This window comes from Mirounga angustirostris, unplaced genomic scaffold (genome assembly GCF_029215605.1).
Source record: "Mirounga angustirostris isolate CCGP_5_RB_7025 unplaced genomic scaffold, mMirAng1.0.hap1 SCAF_3, whole genome shotgun sequence".
Lineage (NCBI taxonomy): Eukaryota > Metazoa > Chordata > Mammalia > Carnivora > Phocidae > Mirounga > Mirounga angustirostris.
Window position 1 is genome coordinate 180,990,938 of NW_026991711.1, and position 18,381 is coordinate 181,009,318.

Here is an 18,381-nt window from a genome sequence, read left to right on the forward strand (position 1 = left end):
TCCCAACTCAGCTAGCTGACAGGGCACTTCCCTTAGAAACTATGTAGTGAAGTGATGAAGAACTCAGGCTTTGGTAACTCGTAACACCAAGTGACTTTGGGAAAGTTATTTTTTTCTTTTTCTTTTTTAATTTTATTTTATTATGTTATGTTAATCACTATGCATTACATCATTTGTTTTTGATGTAGTGATCCATGATTCATTTTTTGAGTATAACACCCAGTGCTCCATTCAATACGTGCCCTCTTTAATACCCATCACCAGGCTAACCCATCCCCCCATTCCCCTCCCCTCTAGAACCCTCAGTTTGTTTCTGAGAGTTATTTAACCTTTCTGAGTTTTGCTTCTCCTGATGTAAAACAGGGATAATAAGAGACCCTTGACAGTGTTACAGTGCAGACTAAATGAGGTAAAGTGTTTAGTACAGTGCCTGGTGCGTAATAGGCATCCAGTAAATAGCAAGTATTTATTTCCTTGTTTCTTTTATGACTATTACTGTTTTGTTGCTATGTATCTTTTCTTGTGCCTGCTGCCTTTGCTGTTGTTGATTCCCTGTTGATATGTTAGGATGATATCATTCCCCACATGACACACACTGTAACAATCACACACTGCCTAGCCCACTCAGGATTCTCTCAACTACAAGGACAAAAGAGAAGGCAATTGGTGTTTTCCACTGTGCCTGTGCTCATTCACTTACCTGACAGTTTGAGGGTCCTTAGCCCCTCTCAAATCATATAAAAGAGGCATCAGCCTTGTCTTCTGAGGACCAGGGTGATCTGGAAATAGGTAGGTTACTTCCAAGTCTGTCGTTATTTCTGATTGCCCTGAACGCAGCTTTTTTTTTTTTCCAAAGCTGGTTATGGGTATGGAACACTTAAATGTATTTATTTATTTATAAATCAAAGGTGCAAGGTATAACTATGACAATAAAAGTCTTATTCCATAAATCATATATGTGAGAAAAGCCATAGGCAAGTGTTAAGCAGTGGGCTATTAGAAGATGTTACATTCTAAGCACATAGCATAATAATATATTTACAATTATTTCTTACCTGGGTTGACTGTGGAAGATAAGGATTTTCTCTTTGGGCTCCATAGTCATTGACTCTGGCTTTCCAGAATGAATAGTCCACATTGGTCGAGAAATAACATTTATTAATCAACAATTAAACACACAATAGAAAAGGCCTTATGAATAAAACTATATATTTATAATGCTTTATTTTTTTTTGCTCCAGAACTTCACAAAACACTACAGACAGTAACAAAATAATTCAATAAATATTAAAAACTTTCAAGAGAATTATAGGACACTCTTTATCATATGTGAGCATCAACAATGCCACAGCCATTAAATACACTATTAAACACTATCACAGATATCTTTCTTGAATAAGGGATATGATTAATTTTTTTATCCAGAAGTCATAACATTGACACATATCCATACACAAGAGAATAGCTCAGAATAAGTGAAGCAGATACCCCAGTGAAATGGAATCATCTGCCTGTACATCATTTAAGGATATTACAGTGTTAACAGGATAGAAGTCAACACACTAAAGAGAAATGTTAGGGTTTTCTTGGGGTTGGAGGAAGAAATTAGGGCATTTAATGAAAACTCTTACATATTTTCCATTGCTCTCTTAGCAATATGCTCCCTTCCCTTTTCTGCCTTTTCTTGGTTGAGGTATTCCAGCACTTTCATTAACAGATCTTCATCCAAGTACTGTCTGTTTGGGGTATCGTCATTCTTTGGGGGCACCACAGGGAGCCTTTTGCTTACCGAGGCCAGTTTGTCAGTCTCCTGAGAGCTGCCTTGATTCAAATGCTCTTTGATGGCCTGCTCGATTTGGTCCTCGTCCTGTAGGTTATCTTCAGATGAGACTTGACTTGGAACTCGCTTCACCTGGTTTGAATTCATGATCTCAGGGTATTTCACTAGCATCCTGGCCAAGTACTCTCCTAATTCTTGATCCTTGTCATTCAGGTTTTCATATGCCATTTGCCTGTTCTCCACATCTGGTGCCCAGGCACCTTTGGGAAGCTGGTTTGCTCTAGATCTTCCAGGACCATAGGGGAGTCTTGGCAGAACTTTCTCTCGGTTATACTGACTGGAAAAATATGGAGGCTTTTGGTTTGCTGCACTCTCCATCCCTAAAAGATTTAAAATGTCCTCAACAGTGAGCCCATCTGGTAGGGCCTCTGCCATAGCACGGCCAGGTGTTTTGGAGTAGCCATTTTTGGAGAGCATTTTATTTTGGAACAGGTCTGGATGGTCTACGTCAACCTCTGAGATGTCATCTAGGTCAACGGGAAGTTCAACCTCCTGCTCTGGTTCCACTGATCCATTTGGCTTCTCTCCAGTTTTCAGCATGTCAATTAAGTCTTCAGGGGGTATCTGTAAATTCCTTGAGATTTCAATCAGCTGATAAATAGACTGAGAATCAAGTGGTTTCTCAAAAAGCCTGGTTGCTTTTTCCCCGTTCTGCCCATTCTGTGACTTCCCACTGCCTGCGGCATTCACTAACCTTTTCAGATATGCAATTACTTTGGAGACATCATCTGAGAGTTGGTCTTTACCCTCTTTCCGGAGATCTTCATCTTGGAGGCCCAGCTGTCCCGAACGCTTCACTTCATCATTGATTTGTTCATTTTTTTCTACATTCTCTTTGCTGTCTCTTACCTCTTCCTGGGTTTGACTCTCTATCTTTTCTTCTACTGGGTTCCAGTCTTCTCCCCCAACCACATCTTCATAAGCAATGTTATTTGCCTTGTAGATGTCATCTTCATCATCTGTGTAAAGTTTTTGCTCCTCATCAACTCTCTCACGCTTCTGGTTGTTTGGTCCCGTCAGTTTCCCCAGCTCTTGGAACACGGATTCTAGTGTGGCAAGACTTTGAGGAGTATATTGTTCTTCTACTATTTCATTTGTGCGTTTAAAGGGGTTATCCCTGGAATTCTCTTCATACATAGGAGGGAGTCGTATGTGCTTGAGCTTCCTCTCTGGCCACTGTTGAGCCTCGTAATCATCAGGCATGTCGATTGGAAAGTTCTTTTCTGAATTCAAGGCATAGGGCTTTTCTTTTGGTGCAGACTGAGGCACATTTTCAGCCTGTCTCAGAGCTTCAAGTATTATCCTCATCCATTCATCTTCACTCAGGGAATCCCTTGTACTTTCTGGCAAGTGACTTTCATCACCATTTTCTTTTTTCTGAAGGGGAACAGAGACTCCTTGGTAGGGATTGTAGTCTGGGCTGTTTTCTTCTTTGTGAGCTTGTTGTCGGAGTTTTTCTATGTATTCTAAAGCTCTGATCATTTCAGGACTGGGAAACTTTTGGACACTTTCCAATCTGAGGTCTGGTTCCTTCTGAAGCAGCTGGTTTCGCTGAAATGAAGCTGCTTCATCCCCAGAGATGAGGAAAATTAAAGGGATGAGAGACAGGGCTGTTCCAAGCCGGTGAGTCTTAGCTTCTGCCATGTTTGAAAGATGTCCTTAAAGCATAGAAAATATGAGTTAATAGAAATGAAAAACTAGAAGACACTATGGCAAAACAAGTAACTGATCATTGAGGGAAAACATACAGCAGAGATTATTTCACATTAAACTTGGGATGACTCTTTTTAAAAGCACACATATTTCCTATATAACCCTCACAACCTAACTACAGGAATCTAGCAAAATTGTTACCCAATTTCATCAAATTTTCATGGCATTCACTTTGTTAAAATAATAACAAAAATACTGATATGAGGTTTCTCAAATTTTATTTTTTAATTTGCAAAACATGTAGTTTTTTTAGTATGCATTGTCTGTTTAATAAAAAATTCCCAAGCTGATTTTTAGTTCTCTTGTATAGCATTCCTATTGAAAACATTGGCAAAAAAAAAAAAATTAGTTGGCTTAATTTAAAACATGCATGTACATACACACACACACACACACACACACACTAAATGACTTCCTTAAGGTTATATAAAAAATCATGTGGTTAAGTTCCTGAATTGTCCATCTAATTTTTTGTAGAAACACTATAGCAGTGACATTACATACAATGAAGTAATACAGCATCTTAATGTCAATCATACTGAATTGCCTTGTGGATGAGTCCTATTTACCTACATTTTTCAGAAATAACTTTGTTCTCACTCTGACACCAAACCCAACTGACAATTTTAAAGGTTCTATACCTTAATAACCTCCAGAACATTCTCTGGTCCCAGCGAGTAGGCTAACCTACTGAAGTTTTTTTCTGTATAAACATACTGAAAAAGTAAACTTTTAAAATATTTGTGCTCCATATTTCTTCTAATCATTTTATTTGTGACTGTCTTTCAAAATGCAATCATGGTTATATTTTTCATCAGCCTTCAAGAATGCATAGTAAATAATAACAGATGCTACAGAGAGAACATAAGTTTTCTTAACCAGTCTATTTCTGAACTTGTGAGTGTTCAGATTCAGCTTGACTTATGTCTGTGTCTATTTTGGTGTGGACCTGTGAAATCTTAAATGACTCATACTGTTAGAAAATCTTAAAATAACCACTATGTAACTCCCAATATAGATAAACACAGACGATATTTTGAATTCTTCCTACTTAAAAATCTTCATTCATTTTTTCCTCCAATGTCTTATTATCTCACATATGAATTAGCAAAGGGATTATTTTTTTACATGTTTTACATTCAGCGCTGCTAACACTGAAAAACTATTTTAATATTTGCAATTTTTGTTGCAAATAAATGTGGGGAGAGTTCATAAATTTGTTCATGATATCTTATTTGCAACATGATTTTGTGACACACAAGCTAAGTTTTGTGGGTACAATATTCTGTTAGCTTAGATATCAATTGTAGAAAATATCATTTTTCATCATTTGGTATTTAAGTAATGCTTTCAGTTTTTAGAACTTAACAGTGGTTGTAGTTATAGAAATTTCTTTAGCTTAAATGCATATAATTATTAAAATGATTCCCATTAATCAGACTACTTCATTTACTGCAAGAAAAAAATCTTTAAAGGCATGTCAGAGAAAACTTCTGAAATATTTACTATGAATTAATGTTTACTATAAGAAATTTAATTCATAGATTCTTAGATTTAAATAAAAGTACGTTATAATTTCTTCTTTATATTATTTCAGGATGAATTTAGCTTTGATTATCTATTTTCAACATTGGCATTTGAAATAGTAATTTTAAGAATCTTAATGAACTTATTTTCTTCAAAACCATTATCCTGGGGTATTCTTAATATATGAGTTATGTGTTTGTCTTTAAAATCATTATCTTGTAGATGGGCTTTGCTGTGGAATTGGGGCAGAATATTTAATGCAGGTATTTAAACCACAGCCTAACATATGCTACCCTTTGGTCATATATAAGGTTTCAGTTTGGATGACATAGTTATTGCCTTTGAGTTAAGACTCAAGGGATTTCTTTCCCAGGTAGCAGTTCTTCAATATACTGAAAAAGGTTTCAACAGCTCTAATATCCTATGTACAATTTGAACTAGTGCTTCATAAGCTAAAAATGTCTTTTCTATTGAAATTAAGACTGGAACATTGACAAATACAGGATATATTTAATCTAATTTGAACAATTCCACTGGTTAAGATACAGAAAAAAGAAATGTGTCCCATCAAAAATGTCCAGTAAAATATTGTATAACCTCTTTCAATCAAAACATAATAATAATATCTTACACAGTTATGAAGGTTTTCCTCATGGTAATTCAAAATTAACAACTCTCTGCAATTCATAGTCATATCTAATCTATAACCCAAGATAATATTGCACCCTGAATAAAAGAAAAAAACTGTACTCAGGATAATTCTAATCTTACTTTCCTGGGACTAAAACTAGGAAATAACAATGTAAGCCCTTTCAGAGTATATCAATTCAGAAAATAATTTTATATAGTTTATTAATTTTGAGCCCTTGTAAGGTAAATGTCAAAGAAAAAAAGAAGTAGTTCCAAAATTGGTTGCCTCTATGACTAATGTATTCAACAGCCTTTGAATGATTGGAAACATACTGCTAAGAATATTGAACATATAAATTATATCTCTGGCTTTGTATCTAGTTTTTAACAGAAGAAACAATACATTAAGGAAAGAAACAAAATAATCAGGCTTAGTTAACTTTACATTAATATGGGTATTGACACTAAAATCCTTAACTTTTTCACACTTCTTACATATGGTTATCCAAATAGCATCATGGTTCTAAATATCCAACAGCATCTATAAATCATAGATTCAATTCTATATGTACATATATAGTGTCCTTACATTGATTGAAGAGCAGCAGGTTGCTATTTAGTTATTCTATAGATATAAGGTTGCCAAACGGTCTTTTTCTTCTCAGCTAGGAATTAAGGAAAGAACACGCAATTTAGAACTTTCCAGTAAATCAAAGAGAAAAGCAGTCTTACCTCCGTTTTATATGGCAGAGGAGGTCCACAGCATGTTCCTCCCAGTGCTCCGGGTGAGCTGCTCGGGCCGTTTCAGCACCCGGACAGCTCCTGGGCTTATAGAGAGCCGCTGCGCCTGACTCCGCACTGCCACACTGACGTCACCGGGCTCAGCCACGAACCCGAGCACAAGCGAGTTTTTTCAAAGAACCCAAGAGAAAATAATCACTTTATATATTTGAGGGGGGAAAAAATGCTGCATGCTTACGCCACCTGTCTTTTCGTGGCAAAAATTGCAGTTTTTTCTTTCATCAAAATTTTTGAGGCTTGAAATAAAATGCTCTGCACAATTTCCCTTAGAAATAAAGAAATCTGTCAGACAGACATGGCTAATTGAAATATAACCTCATCTATGTTCTAATATCTCCTGATAAGTGTTTCTTGTTGCTGTTGTTTTTGTCGTTATAAAAAAGTTTTACACACAAGGACTTTTTTTTTTCTACATTGTCCACAAAGAAATTACATTACCATTCCTTTGTATACTCCAAGAGGAATGGAAGGCACATTATTAATACGAAAAGTCATATTTCATATCATGACCAGAAGCAAAATTGTTTTTAAACTCCATTTATTTGAATAAAAAAGAAAGTATTCTCTTTTTTTTGTATGAGAATAAACTTTAAGGCTCTAATGAGTTGGAATTTTGCTTTAGAGCTTCAATATAATTTTGAAGCAGGTATTTCTAAGATTTCAGGTCTACTAGTTGATAATTCTATATGAATCTGTTGGTATCTTTTGCAATATCTGTCTCAAAAAAGGAGGCTTAGAGGTTGAATGTTAATGAAAATACTTCCATTAAATAAAAAATGGATTCTTTTACTGTTAGAGAAAAATGTGACACGTATGTAATGGGAATTCATCTGTAATTGAGAGGAAGTAGCTATAAATATTTTTCTTTTCCTGTGGAATCAGATGAATTGAATACCTTTCATAAATGTGACCAATCCAGGGAATAAGATAGTAGTTAACTCCCAACCTCTCAGATTTGTAATTCATGACCAGTGCTCTGCTTTGCCAGATAGCATGATTATTTATTTTAATAATTCATACAAGTCTAAATTTTTACCTATTTTATTAAAGATGTGTTTTCTAGAAACTGTATGTTTTGAAATATACTTTAAGTATGAAAAGAATCTTGCTGTATAAGAGATCCCTTTATATCTAGGGTTAAATGAATAATCAGCTACTGATTTGTCCATTCAATAAGTTGCAATGCCTACTAAGCACCAGATACAAAGATGAATTATATATGTATGTTAGTTTATATATGATATCATATATATATGTATGAAAGCTTTTTATGACATCATATGTATATGACTATATATATATGGCTCTCTATATATACTTTTGAGGATCCTTTAGTCTAGTGGGGATGACAGACAAACAGATTATTTTGATATAAATTGGAAAGCACTAAGAAAGAGGTTAGCCAGAAGTGTTTGGGAAGCACTGTGGAGAGCCATTTGGTTCCATCTACAAATTCAAGGGGAAAAAAAGCCTCCTGGGAAAAGAAGGCTTTGCTAAGATATCTCATTATCACGTTTTATTAAAATGATTTCTAGCTATGTTAGGTAAATCACGGTATTCTTGAAATCCTCAAGGAAATAGGAATAGTTTAAAATATTAGGGAAAAAACAATCTTAGGGAAAATTACCCTTGATTTTTCCCTCCTCCCTTCTTTCCCTGCTCTCCTATTGAAAATATTTGATTTTTCCAAATGACCAGACCACCATCATCTGTGAATTGACATAGAACTCATAGTTTCAGACTTAAGCCCTATGGCCAATTCATCTAATATTTTTATGCTTCTGAATGAGTTTTTAGAGCAAGGTCAAGTGCTAGGTTAAAGAGAAAAGGTTGAAAATCCCATTTCTCAACCACTATCTCAATGATGTCGGCTCTTTTGCTGCTATTTTTGTTAGCTTTATATACATAATAACATTTTCTTTAACCTTGTTAAATATTTAAGCCACTCTGAGTTTGACCTAATTTGTTTTCTAGTAGTTCTGTGTGGCCACTTGAACTAACCAGTATCAATACTGCCCCAGAAAATTCTGCAAGTTTAATCTTGAAGGGTTGGTTCAACATAGGTCTCAATAGCTCTCAAGGAAGTCACTCTTGACTAGGCTAGTTCAGGAATTGAACTTTTTTAACAAGGACCAGAAGCTATAGTGCTTCTAAGGCCCCAAAGTCAATCTCTTTCCTGAGGTTAATCATCCAAAATCCATACAAAACGTCATTCAAAAACTCCAATTGAGATGTCAGGAGGCAGTGCTGGGATGGACTGGCTCCATCAGCTACAGGTGTGGGTAGAGTAATGAGCCATATGTGGGTAAGTGAATTCCTGCCTACTGTATGATACAAAGATAAATACATATCATTTAGTGAGTTCCATTATGTTCCAAGCACTGTAGTTGGAATTTCTACAATCTAATTTAATCCTCGTGTAACTACAACAGATAGTTATTTTTATCTCCATTTTGCAGAGGACAAAACCGAAATTCAGAAATAAATAAGTCAGCCACTGGTTCCTCACTCATAACTTGTAGAGGTATGATTTGAACCTAGTTCTTTCCAAAGATATTTCCATAACTCTGCTGGGTTATAGGAATAGAGAAATGAGTATGGCATGGATCCAACCATTAAAGATCCAAGTCTAGAATGTAGTCACTTTGACAAAAATCCTCAGAGGTTGTCCCAATTGCTTTTCTTGGTCACTGTCCAGATGGCCTAGGCCCAGACTCCTATCTGGGACAGCAAAAATGGAAAACAAGAGTTGACATTAGATCACTTTAATATTGCTATGTGGCATATTATAATGTCTTCCAAACAAGAGAGTAATTACTGAATTTGGAAAATTCTACTCACCAGCAGCCTGTGTTCTATAGATTTTTCAATGAGTTATATTTAACATAGCTCTAGAAATCATTAATTGTTTTTGCCAGTAGTTACTTGTTCTAAAGGAAACTATTTTCTGAAATAGAAATCTATTTGAAGAAGTTAAAATGTAATATATAGAGAGAAGGCAGCATTTTTGTTGATGTGAAATCTTTTAGAGCATGTATAATATATTATAGATAACCTATAAATCTTTTTATTATTAAGCCTGAGATAAATCATTTTAAATGTTCCTTAGAAAATTTTAATTTTCTGTTAGGTCCAAATTACCAACTATCATTGCCTCTGAAATACAAAGCTCTATATCTTGAACATTTTTGAAATAATTATGTACTGTGTATGATAATAGTTTTTACTAAATTAGCTTGAATCCTCAACATGTGCTGTTAAGATCAAGCCAATCATTCACAATTCAAATCTAAGTAATTAGAATGGACTAATTTGTTTTTATGATCAGATTTTCTTAAATCTTAGTCATTTCATTCTTTGTTATTCAATTTCATATTTCATTTAGACCAGACTTTGAATATTTTTTTGTCATTTGTACAAGCAATCTTAGTAATCCCTCAATTTGAAGTGTATCTCTCTTCCACGCCATTACATTTCCCATTTTGTTTCAATTTATATGAAAGCAATTAAGATTCAGAAGCCAATGTGTTTTCTTTTTCCTCTTTCTCTCATCTCCTTCTCCCCTGTCTCTTAACTCCTTCATCCTTCTGTCCCTTGGAAGATAAGACCCATGGAGGAGTCCAGTCTGCAGCATGTATGACCTGAGGTCCTCCAGCATTTGCCAGGGGCAAAGCGTGTCTTCCCCCACCCCTAAAGGCCTGGGCTACTTCTCATTGCTCATTCCTCAGGTCTGCCTCCCTTCTCTTCTGTTTACTTTTCCTTCTTTATACTCCTTGTTTACTCTCTGCCTCCCGGATGCACTGCTTCCAAATTTTATTTAAACTTCTTTCTTTTAGTTGTAGTATACTTTCTTTATTAATAACCATTCCTGTCATAAGATGACTTTTTTTTTTTTTAACTCCCAATCATAGAAGAATGAAATGTTTTACTACTTCCCTTGCAAAGGCAGAGCCTGCCAAACTGCTTTCAGAGAACATATAAATCAGGAACTGGGTACATTTAATACTGTAACTACCTAGTTCCTCAGACAAAATCCACTAATTCTAAGAGGCAGGAACTCTGTTTTCTGCCACTGTACCCTCACACCTACCCCATTGCCTTGCCACAATGGCTGGCCAAAATGATTTGTGTTCAGTTGAGTTAACATGTCCTCATTTCTACTGTCAAAGCTCCATCTTGGAATGTTTTTGTCATTTCAGTGTCTTTAGGCAAATGAACTGCCTTTGTATGTGAGCTTCAAGCATGCTAGCAAATTATGTATAAATTTCTTTTAAGGAAAATTTTCTTTCACACTATTTTTCTACTCTTTCCCTTATTTTGTATAACATTTTTCCCAGTATTTGAGTTAAAATTTGAGATTGTACATAAGAAAAATGAGCCATTTATAGCTCTAGTATTTGTTTATTCTTTGTTTTGGGGGAAGGTTTTGTTGTTCTTCTTCTTCCTCCTCCTCCTTTTCCTCTCACCTACCCCCTCCTCCTCCTCCTCTTCTTCTTATCAAAGTACCACGTTGCTAGTGGCCCTAGATAAATTAGGTAACATGTAAGGTCCCTTTTAATCCTTGGACACTGTGCCTTTTTTCTTTGTGAAATGGGATTTGACTTTGAAATTATTTTTGCATTTGCCTACTAGGTACTAAAATATGATCTTTCTCATAAACTCTCAATGAGAGCCACTTGAATAAATTTAGGCTTTCTTTTCCATTGCCTTTGGATTCTAGAACCATCTGGTGCTTGGAAGAAAAGAAAGTACCATTCCTGTAATCTAATACCATGCATGTTTGAGCATCTGCTTCCTCAATGGATTTGGAGAAAGAAGTTTGTGCACTAGAAGTTAATTACTTTGTTTAAAACAACACTGAATGTCTCAATCTTTCAGATTCTCCTGGCATAATTGTTTTGTGAATCAACATTTTGAGTATATACATACAAACATTTTAACAAGGATATTTTCTGTTTGAAAATCTCCCAACTATGTATTTCTATACCTCCTTTTAAAGAGAAGCCCAAGGAGATGTAGGAGAGTCTTCAAGGTCAAAACTTAGCATCTTCATGGTCAAGTTTAGCATTTTGTGTTCAGGATTCCCACTGATTCACCAGATGACTTTCACAGTTCACTTAGCCTTTGTTGGGATTTTAGAGTGCTTATTTTGATAAAATGAGTGTATCACTTCTGGAGGTAGGGTATTCACATGTGTAATATGAAGTCAGGAGCTGAAAAAAGGCTCCCCAACCTAAAATCTCCTCCCCCAAAGAAAGCCACTGAGACTGTATTCTACATCTCAGGCATTTTTTTTTTTTTGAACTTTTGGTATACAGTCTGGGAATTAGCACATAAATCAAATCATCTATTACTTTGACACTGAAGAAAGGAGGACATGCTACAGGTAGGGTGATTTAAAGCATCTGTTAGAGCAGTGATTCTCAGTGTGGTTCCAGATCAGCAACATCAGCATCACCTGGAAAATAACAAAGCAAATTCTCAGACCCCACTCAGATCTACTGAATCAGAAACTCTGGGGATGGATCCTAGTGATTGAGGTCCTATGACCCCTCTAGGTGATTCTAATGGATGCTATGTTTTGACTGACAGAGAGTTACACCATAAGAAAGCAAGCCTGGGGGCGGGGGGGAGCAGTCGGTTAAGCATCCAGCTCTTGTTCAGATTGTGATTTCAAGGTGATGAGATCAAACCCCACATTGGGCTCCCTGCTCAGCAGGGAGTCTGCTTGAGATTTTTTCTCCCTCTCCCCCTGCCCCTCCTGCTTGTGCTCTCTCTATATAAAGTAAATAAATAAATCTTTAAAAAGAAAGAAAGAAAGCCTGAGAAAAGAGCGATAAGGTGGACCCTGAGAATCTTCAAAGGCCAGAACAAAGATTGTAAAATAAAGATAAGAACTCTGACAATGGGGAATGTGGGGGCAAAAAATGAAGTAAAAAATAACAAAGAGAAACATGGCTAATAAATTTACAGTTTTGCTTTAACCAGCCCCTTTTAAAGGTTCCTTAATAACTCAAAAGTCCTTAGAGTCCCACAAGCAAATATTAACAAAATGAAATGCATCTGTACCACTGGTCCTTTGTGAGTATTTGGAGAAGTTGCCTCAGCAGCTTTAAATATGGGGAAATGAAATAGCCCCCAGATTGCTGTCCAAGGGGCTTAGAACTGGAAGCAGTGATTCCAAAGCCATTTCATACATCACATCTGGGATAAAGAAGAATACTAAAAATGTGATTAGTTAAAACAAGTCATAGCAACACTATAGTAAATTTGATTCTCTATCTTTATCAAAAGATATGGTATTTCCGGGGCGCCTGGGTGGCTCAGTCGTTAAACGTCTGCCTTCGGCTCAGGTCATGATTCCAGGTCCTGGGATTGAGCCCCGCATCGAGCCCCCGCATCAGGCTCCCCGCTCCACGGGAAGCCTGCTTCTCCCTCTCCCACTCCCCCTGTTTGTGTTCCCTCTCTCGCTGTCTCTCTCTCTCTGTCAAATAAATAAATAAAATCTTTAAAAAAAAAAAAAAGATACGGTATTTCCATGCCTTTCTTAGACGGCATAATGAAACACTAAGTTTTCCTTTTCTCACACCTTTAAATTTTTCTCATATCAGAACTGTTCATTAAACATAAAACCAAATTTAAATATAAATATATCTGACCTTTTTTTACAGTTTTTTCTAGAGACTTGCCCGCTAGTCCATTATTTATTCTCATTATGGAAATGCTACTGACATTTGTAAAGAATATCTCTTTCTCAACCTAAAAAGACTTCATTTTAAATTGATTCTTGAATAAACACAGATGAGTTTATCTGAGTCCAAACTAGTTCATAGATTATCATGATTGGAAAGGTATATAAAATGTCATCTACTCTTCCCTAGTCTATTGCTTTCATCTACTCTGTCATATCTCTAACAGCCTTCCAGCCTATATTTAAACCAAATACCTCCAATGACAAGCAACTCATTATTTTCTAATGCCACTTGTTATTCCATCTTTGGACAACTTTATTCTTAAATTTTGGGTTTTCCCCTTTGTAGTGGTCTGAAGTATGACCTCTTGTAGGCTTCACTATGGATCCCAGTTCAGAACTTCAGGGCTCTGTGGAGCTGGTCTCAACCCTCTTCCTATGAACAGAATCATGTCTCCACTCCCACTCTGTTTTTCCTAAGTGAAATAGCTCTACTGAATTTTCTTCATGAGTCATGGTTCTGGTCCCCATCCCCAAAGCACATTCTTTGTCTTAATTCAAAACTCCAAACAGCATCTAACTCAGAACAGACATTCATCCCAGTCCCTCTGCCTAGAAAATCTCCCCAACCCTACATTGCCTGCTTTTCCCTTTGAAGCTCTTACTTCCAAGGAAGCTCAGTTACATTTCCTCTGAAGAACCTTCTCTGACTTCCTGATATAGCAAATTCTCTCCAGAATATTCTCTCATGGACCACATATCTCTCCTGGTTAATACATATTGCAGTTGTAATGTAGCATTTATTTGTGAGATTCTTAGATTATTCTCTTCCCAGTTGACTATAATCTCTTTGAGGACATGAGGTCAGGGATCTTGTTTTGTTTCTTTCACTCTGTATGCAAAAGCCATCCAAACCAACCTTAAAAATAATCACATCTACAAATAAGCATATCAAGACCCGAGCTGACCCCATTTCCTCCCAATCTCTTACCTCCTTCTCAATGTCCTCACATGATCAATTATAATCCCTGGCCCTCCGTTCCAACCATGGAATGATAATCTCAGCTCATTCCTGCATTCCCTCACCAACCCCTCCTTCCCTAACTATTGCTAATTATTCAGGTTGCTCCTTTCTTATTTGTCCATTTTCACAGCCTCTTCATGCCCCCTTATGTTTGGTCTTTCTCGGAATCTCTTCCCTATCCAGTGTTTATCACTAATCTTTCTCATGTGTCTTTTTCCGCCAGGAAGCTAGCAACTGAAGGGAAATAATTTCTACTTTTATTCTGAGCCACCACTCAGAAAACACTGTTGCCTGAATGACTGGAGTGTTTGATTAAAAAAAAAAAATCACAGTAAATTTATATTAATTGTCTACTAAATACAAACCATGGGGGCTTGATCCTTAGAAATACAGTAGCAAATTATCTTCCAACATTTTTCCATTATGAGGCTCCTCTGCTCAACTGGAACCAACTGGATTGACTTTCCATACATAGTTCAAGATCTTTCACTGATTTTTTTTTTTTTCTTAATGCTCTCCCATACCTTCCAGTCCCAACTTCTTGGATTTTCAGCTTTAATTATATAAATGTCTTTACCAGCAGCTATACTGATTCTCATCAGGTCCATCTTCAGCCATATCATTCTCCTTGCCCAGAAAATGGTCTACCTCTTTTCTCCACCACTGTGATTCTTTAAAAACAAAATTTAGTTGATTTGTCTCCTCAGGGAGGCCTTCCTTGATCAATCCCTAGCCCCTGCATGCACTTACTCCATTTATTAGACCATTAGATTTTTAATCTGAGGTCCACTGAATCCCATGAAATTGAATGCAAATGTTTATATTACAGCATGCTTTTTATCAGACAGCTCCAGAGATATAAACAGATGCTCAGGTGAGTATGTAAGCTTAAAATTTTGTTCTAACTCTTAGTACTATTTGCTAAGTATTTCTAATTCTCCCCTCTTCTGGGAATACAACATAATTACATTTCTTGGACTCATATGGGGTTCTAGCCTATGAGCTTAGGTGGACATATCAGAGTTCACTTTCCTTCACTACAGTGGCAGGCAAGGTTTGAGACAGTGGCTGCCCACACAGCCTGGTCCCTGAGTGACTGACTGCAATGTGGAGTGTTGCCTTCCAGACCTTTCAGTGGCATGCAGAGTGAGTAAGAAATAAAGTTGTTTTAAACAATTGATTTGGGGGGATTGTTTGTTACTACATAGAACCTTGCTCAAACTGACTGATACAAATATTGAGATCAACTGGTTTAAATATTACTATAACTTGAATTACAGTCATTGGTGAGACAAGTTGGTAACGAGGATTTGTCCTGCTTTCCCCAAGGGGCTCCCTTTATCAAAAGAGTTAATCAGAGGCATCTATGTCTCCTAAAGTATAGAATGCATCACTGGAAGTGATTTGATGTCAGGCATAGACAGGGCAAAAGTAAAATTGAATTACACAGTCTGAAATTTCTTCCTTGTACAATTCTCCCAGTTACATAAAGATGAAATTTTCATCTGGGGGCTAGTATGTTTTTAACACTTTTCCGACACTTGAAAATCTTCTCTTTTTGGCCTTAGGCTCAGAGCTTTCTACAGGCTGCAGGATCTGAACAGAAATTTATTAACATCTTCATATTTTTATTGAATTTATGGTCTGGGTCGCCTATTTATGTAGGTGATAAAATTTTTAAGTTGAGGCAGTGATACAAACTCCTTTTATTTAGGCTTAACAAAAGACTCGATATAGAAAAAATATTAAGAAAATAGTAGTACAGATAATGCTTAAGGATAACAAGAAAATTCTTCAAATGACTAATTTTTTAGATATTTTGTGTTACATTGTAGTTCAACCTTGAGTGGGACTTAATCCTCATTTTGGGGTCCAGAACTATTGGTTATATAAGTCACATCTCCCCTTTCTTCCCATGTCCAAAAATGCTATATTCACTAAGCAAAAAAAAAAAAAAAATCATTTAAGTTTTAAAGACATTTTACTTCCTCAGTAAAACTCAGTAAAACTTTTACTTCCTCAGTAAAAATTTGCCCCAGAGCAAATCCAACAGGCAGCAGTTATTTATGCGGGGAGGTACAATACTGGGCTCCTGCCTGGCTGTGTCACTTCAGGGAAATTACTCAACCTTTCTGAGCCCCTGTTTCTTAATTTGCCAAATGACGGTGATGTTACCTGGGATAAGGGCCTAAGAGAGTTGCTGCCAGAGTCCAATTATGTAATAGTTGTAGAAAATGTTCTGGAAAGTTTGAGGCGCTCTGCAGATTATTATTCACCTCCCAGTCCCTGGGAATTCACTGAAACAGGGCTAGCCATATCTGAATTTTGAAACTGTAAGCAAGCTAAAAGATAATTTCCTTTATTCCAATGTGATGAGAATGGATGTCAGGATGCCCCTGCAAGGCAAGTCACTTGCAACCTCCCCGCCGCTGGAATGAGGAAGGAGACAAGTGTTTGCGTAACTGCCGGGAGCAAGCTCCGCTCTCCAGCCTCCAGCCCGCGGAGGTGGAGTTTCTTCTGAAAAGCTGCTTCTGCCACAAGCTGTCTTGACTTCAGCCCCGGCGTGGCGTCAGACGGATGACATTGAAAGTCAAAACACACGCGGCTACAGGGAGTAAGCCGTGAGTCATGGTCCGCTGGGGCCGAGGCTCGGGCGGATCGGCAGCGGATCTGAATGGAAGCGAACACCTCATTCCAGGCGCGTGTTGTCGCCGCCGCCGGAGGCCAGGTTCACGGTTTAATCATCAGTCTCCCCGCGCAGCCCTGCACCGAGGCGCACGGCGGAAGCAATTTGCACACATTATGCATTCATTACACTCATCCCCTGGCTCTGTCCTAATGAGACTCGGGAACAAGGCTGAAATGTCACGACGCTTGGGGGTCCAGAACACGCTGCTGAAGATGTCCTCAAGGCAGCAGCCGCAGGTCGGCGGAGCCAGGGGGCCTCCAAAACGAACCCTGAAATCGCTGCCAGCCCGGAGGCTCCCAGCCATCTTGGCTGCTGAGCCAATCCGAGTGTTCTGAGTGAATGAGACTCTTCAGAGTTTCCTTTGGGCATTCCCCCCGCCCCCGGCCCCCACCCTCAACTCTGAAATCTCTACATTGTCTGCGTCTATCTCCCTAGTACCCATCAGTCAAGTAGGGTTTGGGGTCTTGTAACAATAGCGATCAAAAGCCCAGGAGATAAAACCCTGTTCTTCTCCCGCAACAGTGAATTCCTTCCTTCTGAGCAATGCTTCATTACTCTTCATCTTAGCCAAAAGCCAAGAATTCTCCGTTTATTAAAAGGAGAGAGATGCAGTTAATAGGCACGTTCTGGCGCCAGACTGCTTGGGTTTGAACCGTTCCTCTGCCACTCACGAGCTGTGGGGGCCTGATCAGGTTATTCTCTCTGCTTTTGCTTCCTCCCCCATAAAATAGAAATAAATCATCAGAGTGGGTATGGGTTCTGTGCAAACTCAATCAGAACATATAAGCATTCAATAAATATAGTGCTATTATTACTAGCAAGCATTTATGGGATATTTTCTTTGTGCCAAGCACTGCATCAGGCAACAATGTTACAACGTGAAGAAGACTCATAAGAGGGCTACCCACATAGAGTCTAGGGGGAGAAAATGGCTTTTGGGGAAACCATCTATACAAACCTAAATGCAATGGGCTGTCAGAAATGAGATCTTGATTAATTCTGCAGAGGAGGGATGCAGATGATTTCAGGTAGCGGGAAACTTTGAACTTGGCTGTCTAAGATGGACGGAAGCTACCAAGAGAAGAACAGAAGAATTTGTTTCATCTTAGTCCCCCAGGGGGCTGAGATTTTACACAACACTTTCTTCAATTGTCCAAAATACAGACTGGTCCCACACCCTACATGTGACTCACAAGATATGCAGTTGTTCTGGACCCTCAGGGTCCAGTGCCTTTTCCCCACACTTGTGCTTCTCCAGAAGACGTTGCATGTTCCAGAGGTTAGCTGTGTCTCCCAAACCCAAAGATACTAAGCTTAGTAAAAGAATGGGTCTATTTTTTAAAAAAGAAAGAGACTTGCTGAAGGCCAAGATTTTCTCTATTTGTCTGGATATCCTGGTCTTTGGGTCTTGATATAGGATCTCGTAGCTTTTAGCCATAATAGGACAATGAGACAACCACATTTCA

The 18,381-nt window shown here is 37.7% G+C and overlaps 1 protein-coding gene across 2 annotated transcripts; it reads right to left on the bottom strand.

The window, feature by feature from the left end:
- Nucleotides 1-1,171: 1,171 nt before the first annotated feature.
- SCG2 (secretogranin II) lies at nt 1,172-6,647 on the bottom strand. Of its 2 annotated transcripts, none has more exons than XM_064585796.1 (2): nt 6,300-6,391; nt 1,172-3,498 (listed from the first exon to the last, which is right to left on the bottom strand). In XM_064585796.1, the coding sequence occupies exon 2, from the start codon at nt 3,482-3,484 to the stop codon at nt 1,628-1,630; it is 1,857 nt and encodes a 618-aa protein (XP_064441866.1). In that variant the 5' UTR covers nt 3,485-3,498; nt 6,300-6,391; the 3' UTR covers nt 1,172-1,627. The 2 variants fall into 2 exon arrangements, with proteins under 2 accessions (XP_064441866.1, XP_045723287.1); XM_045867331.3 differs by lacking the exon at nt 6,300-6,391 and adding an exon at nt 6,443-6,647 and having other exon boundaries at nt 1,173-3,498.
- Between the last annotated feature and the right edge of the window lie 11,734 nt (nt 6,648-18,381).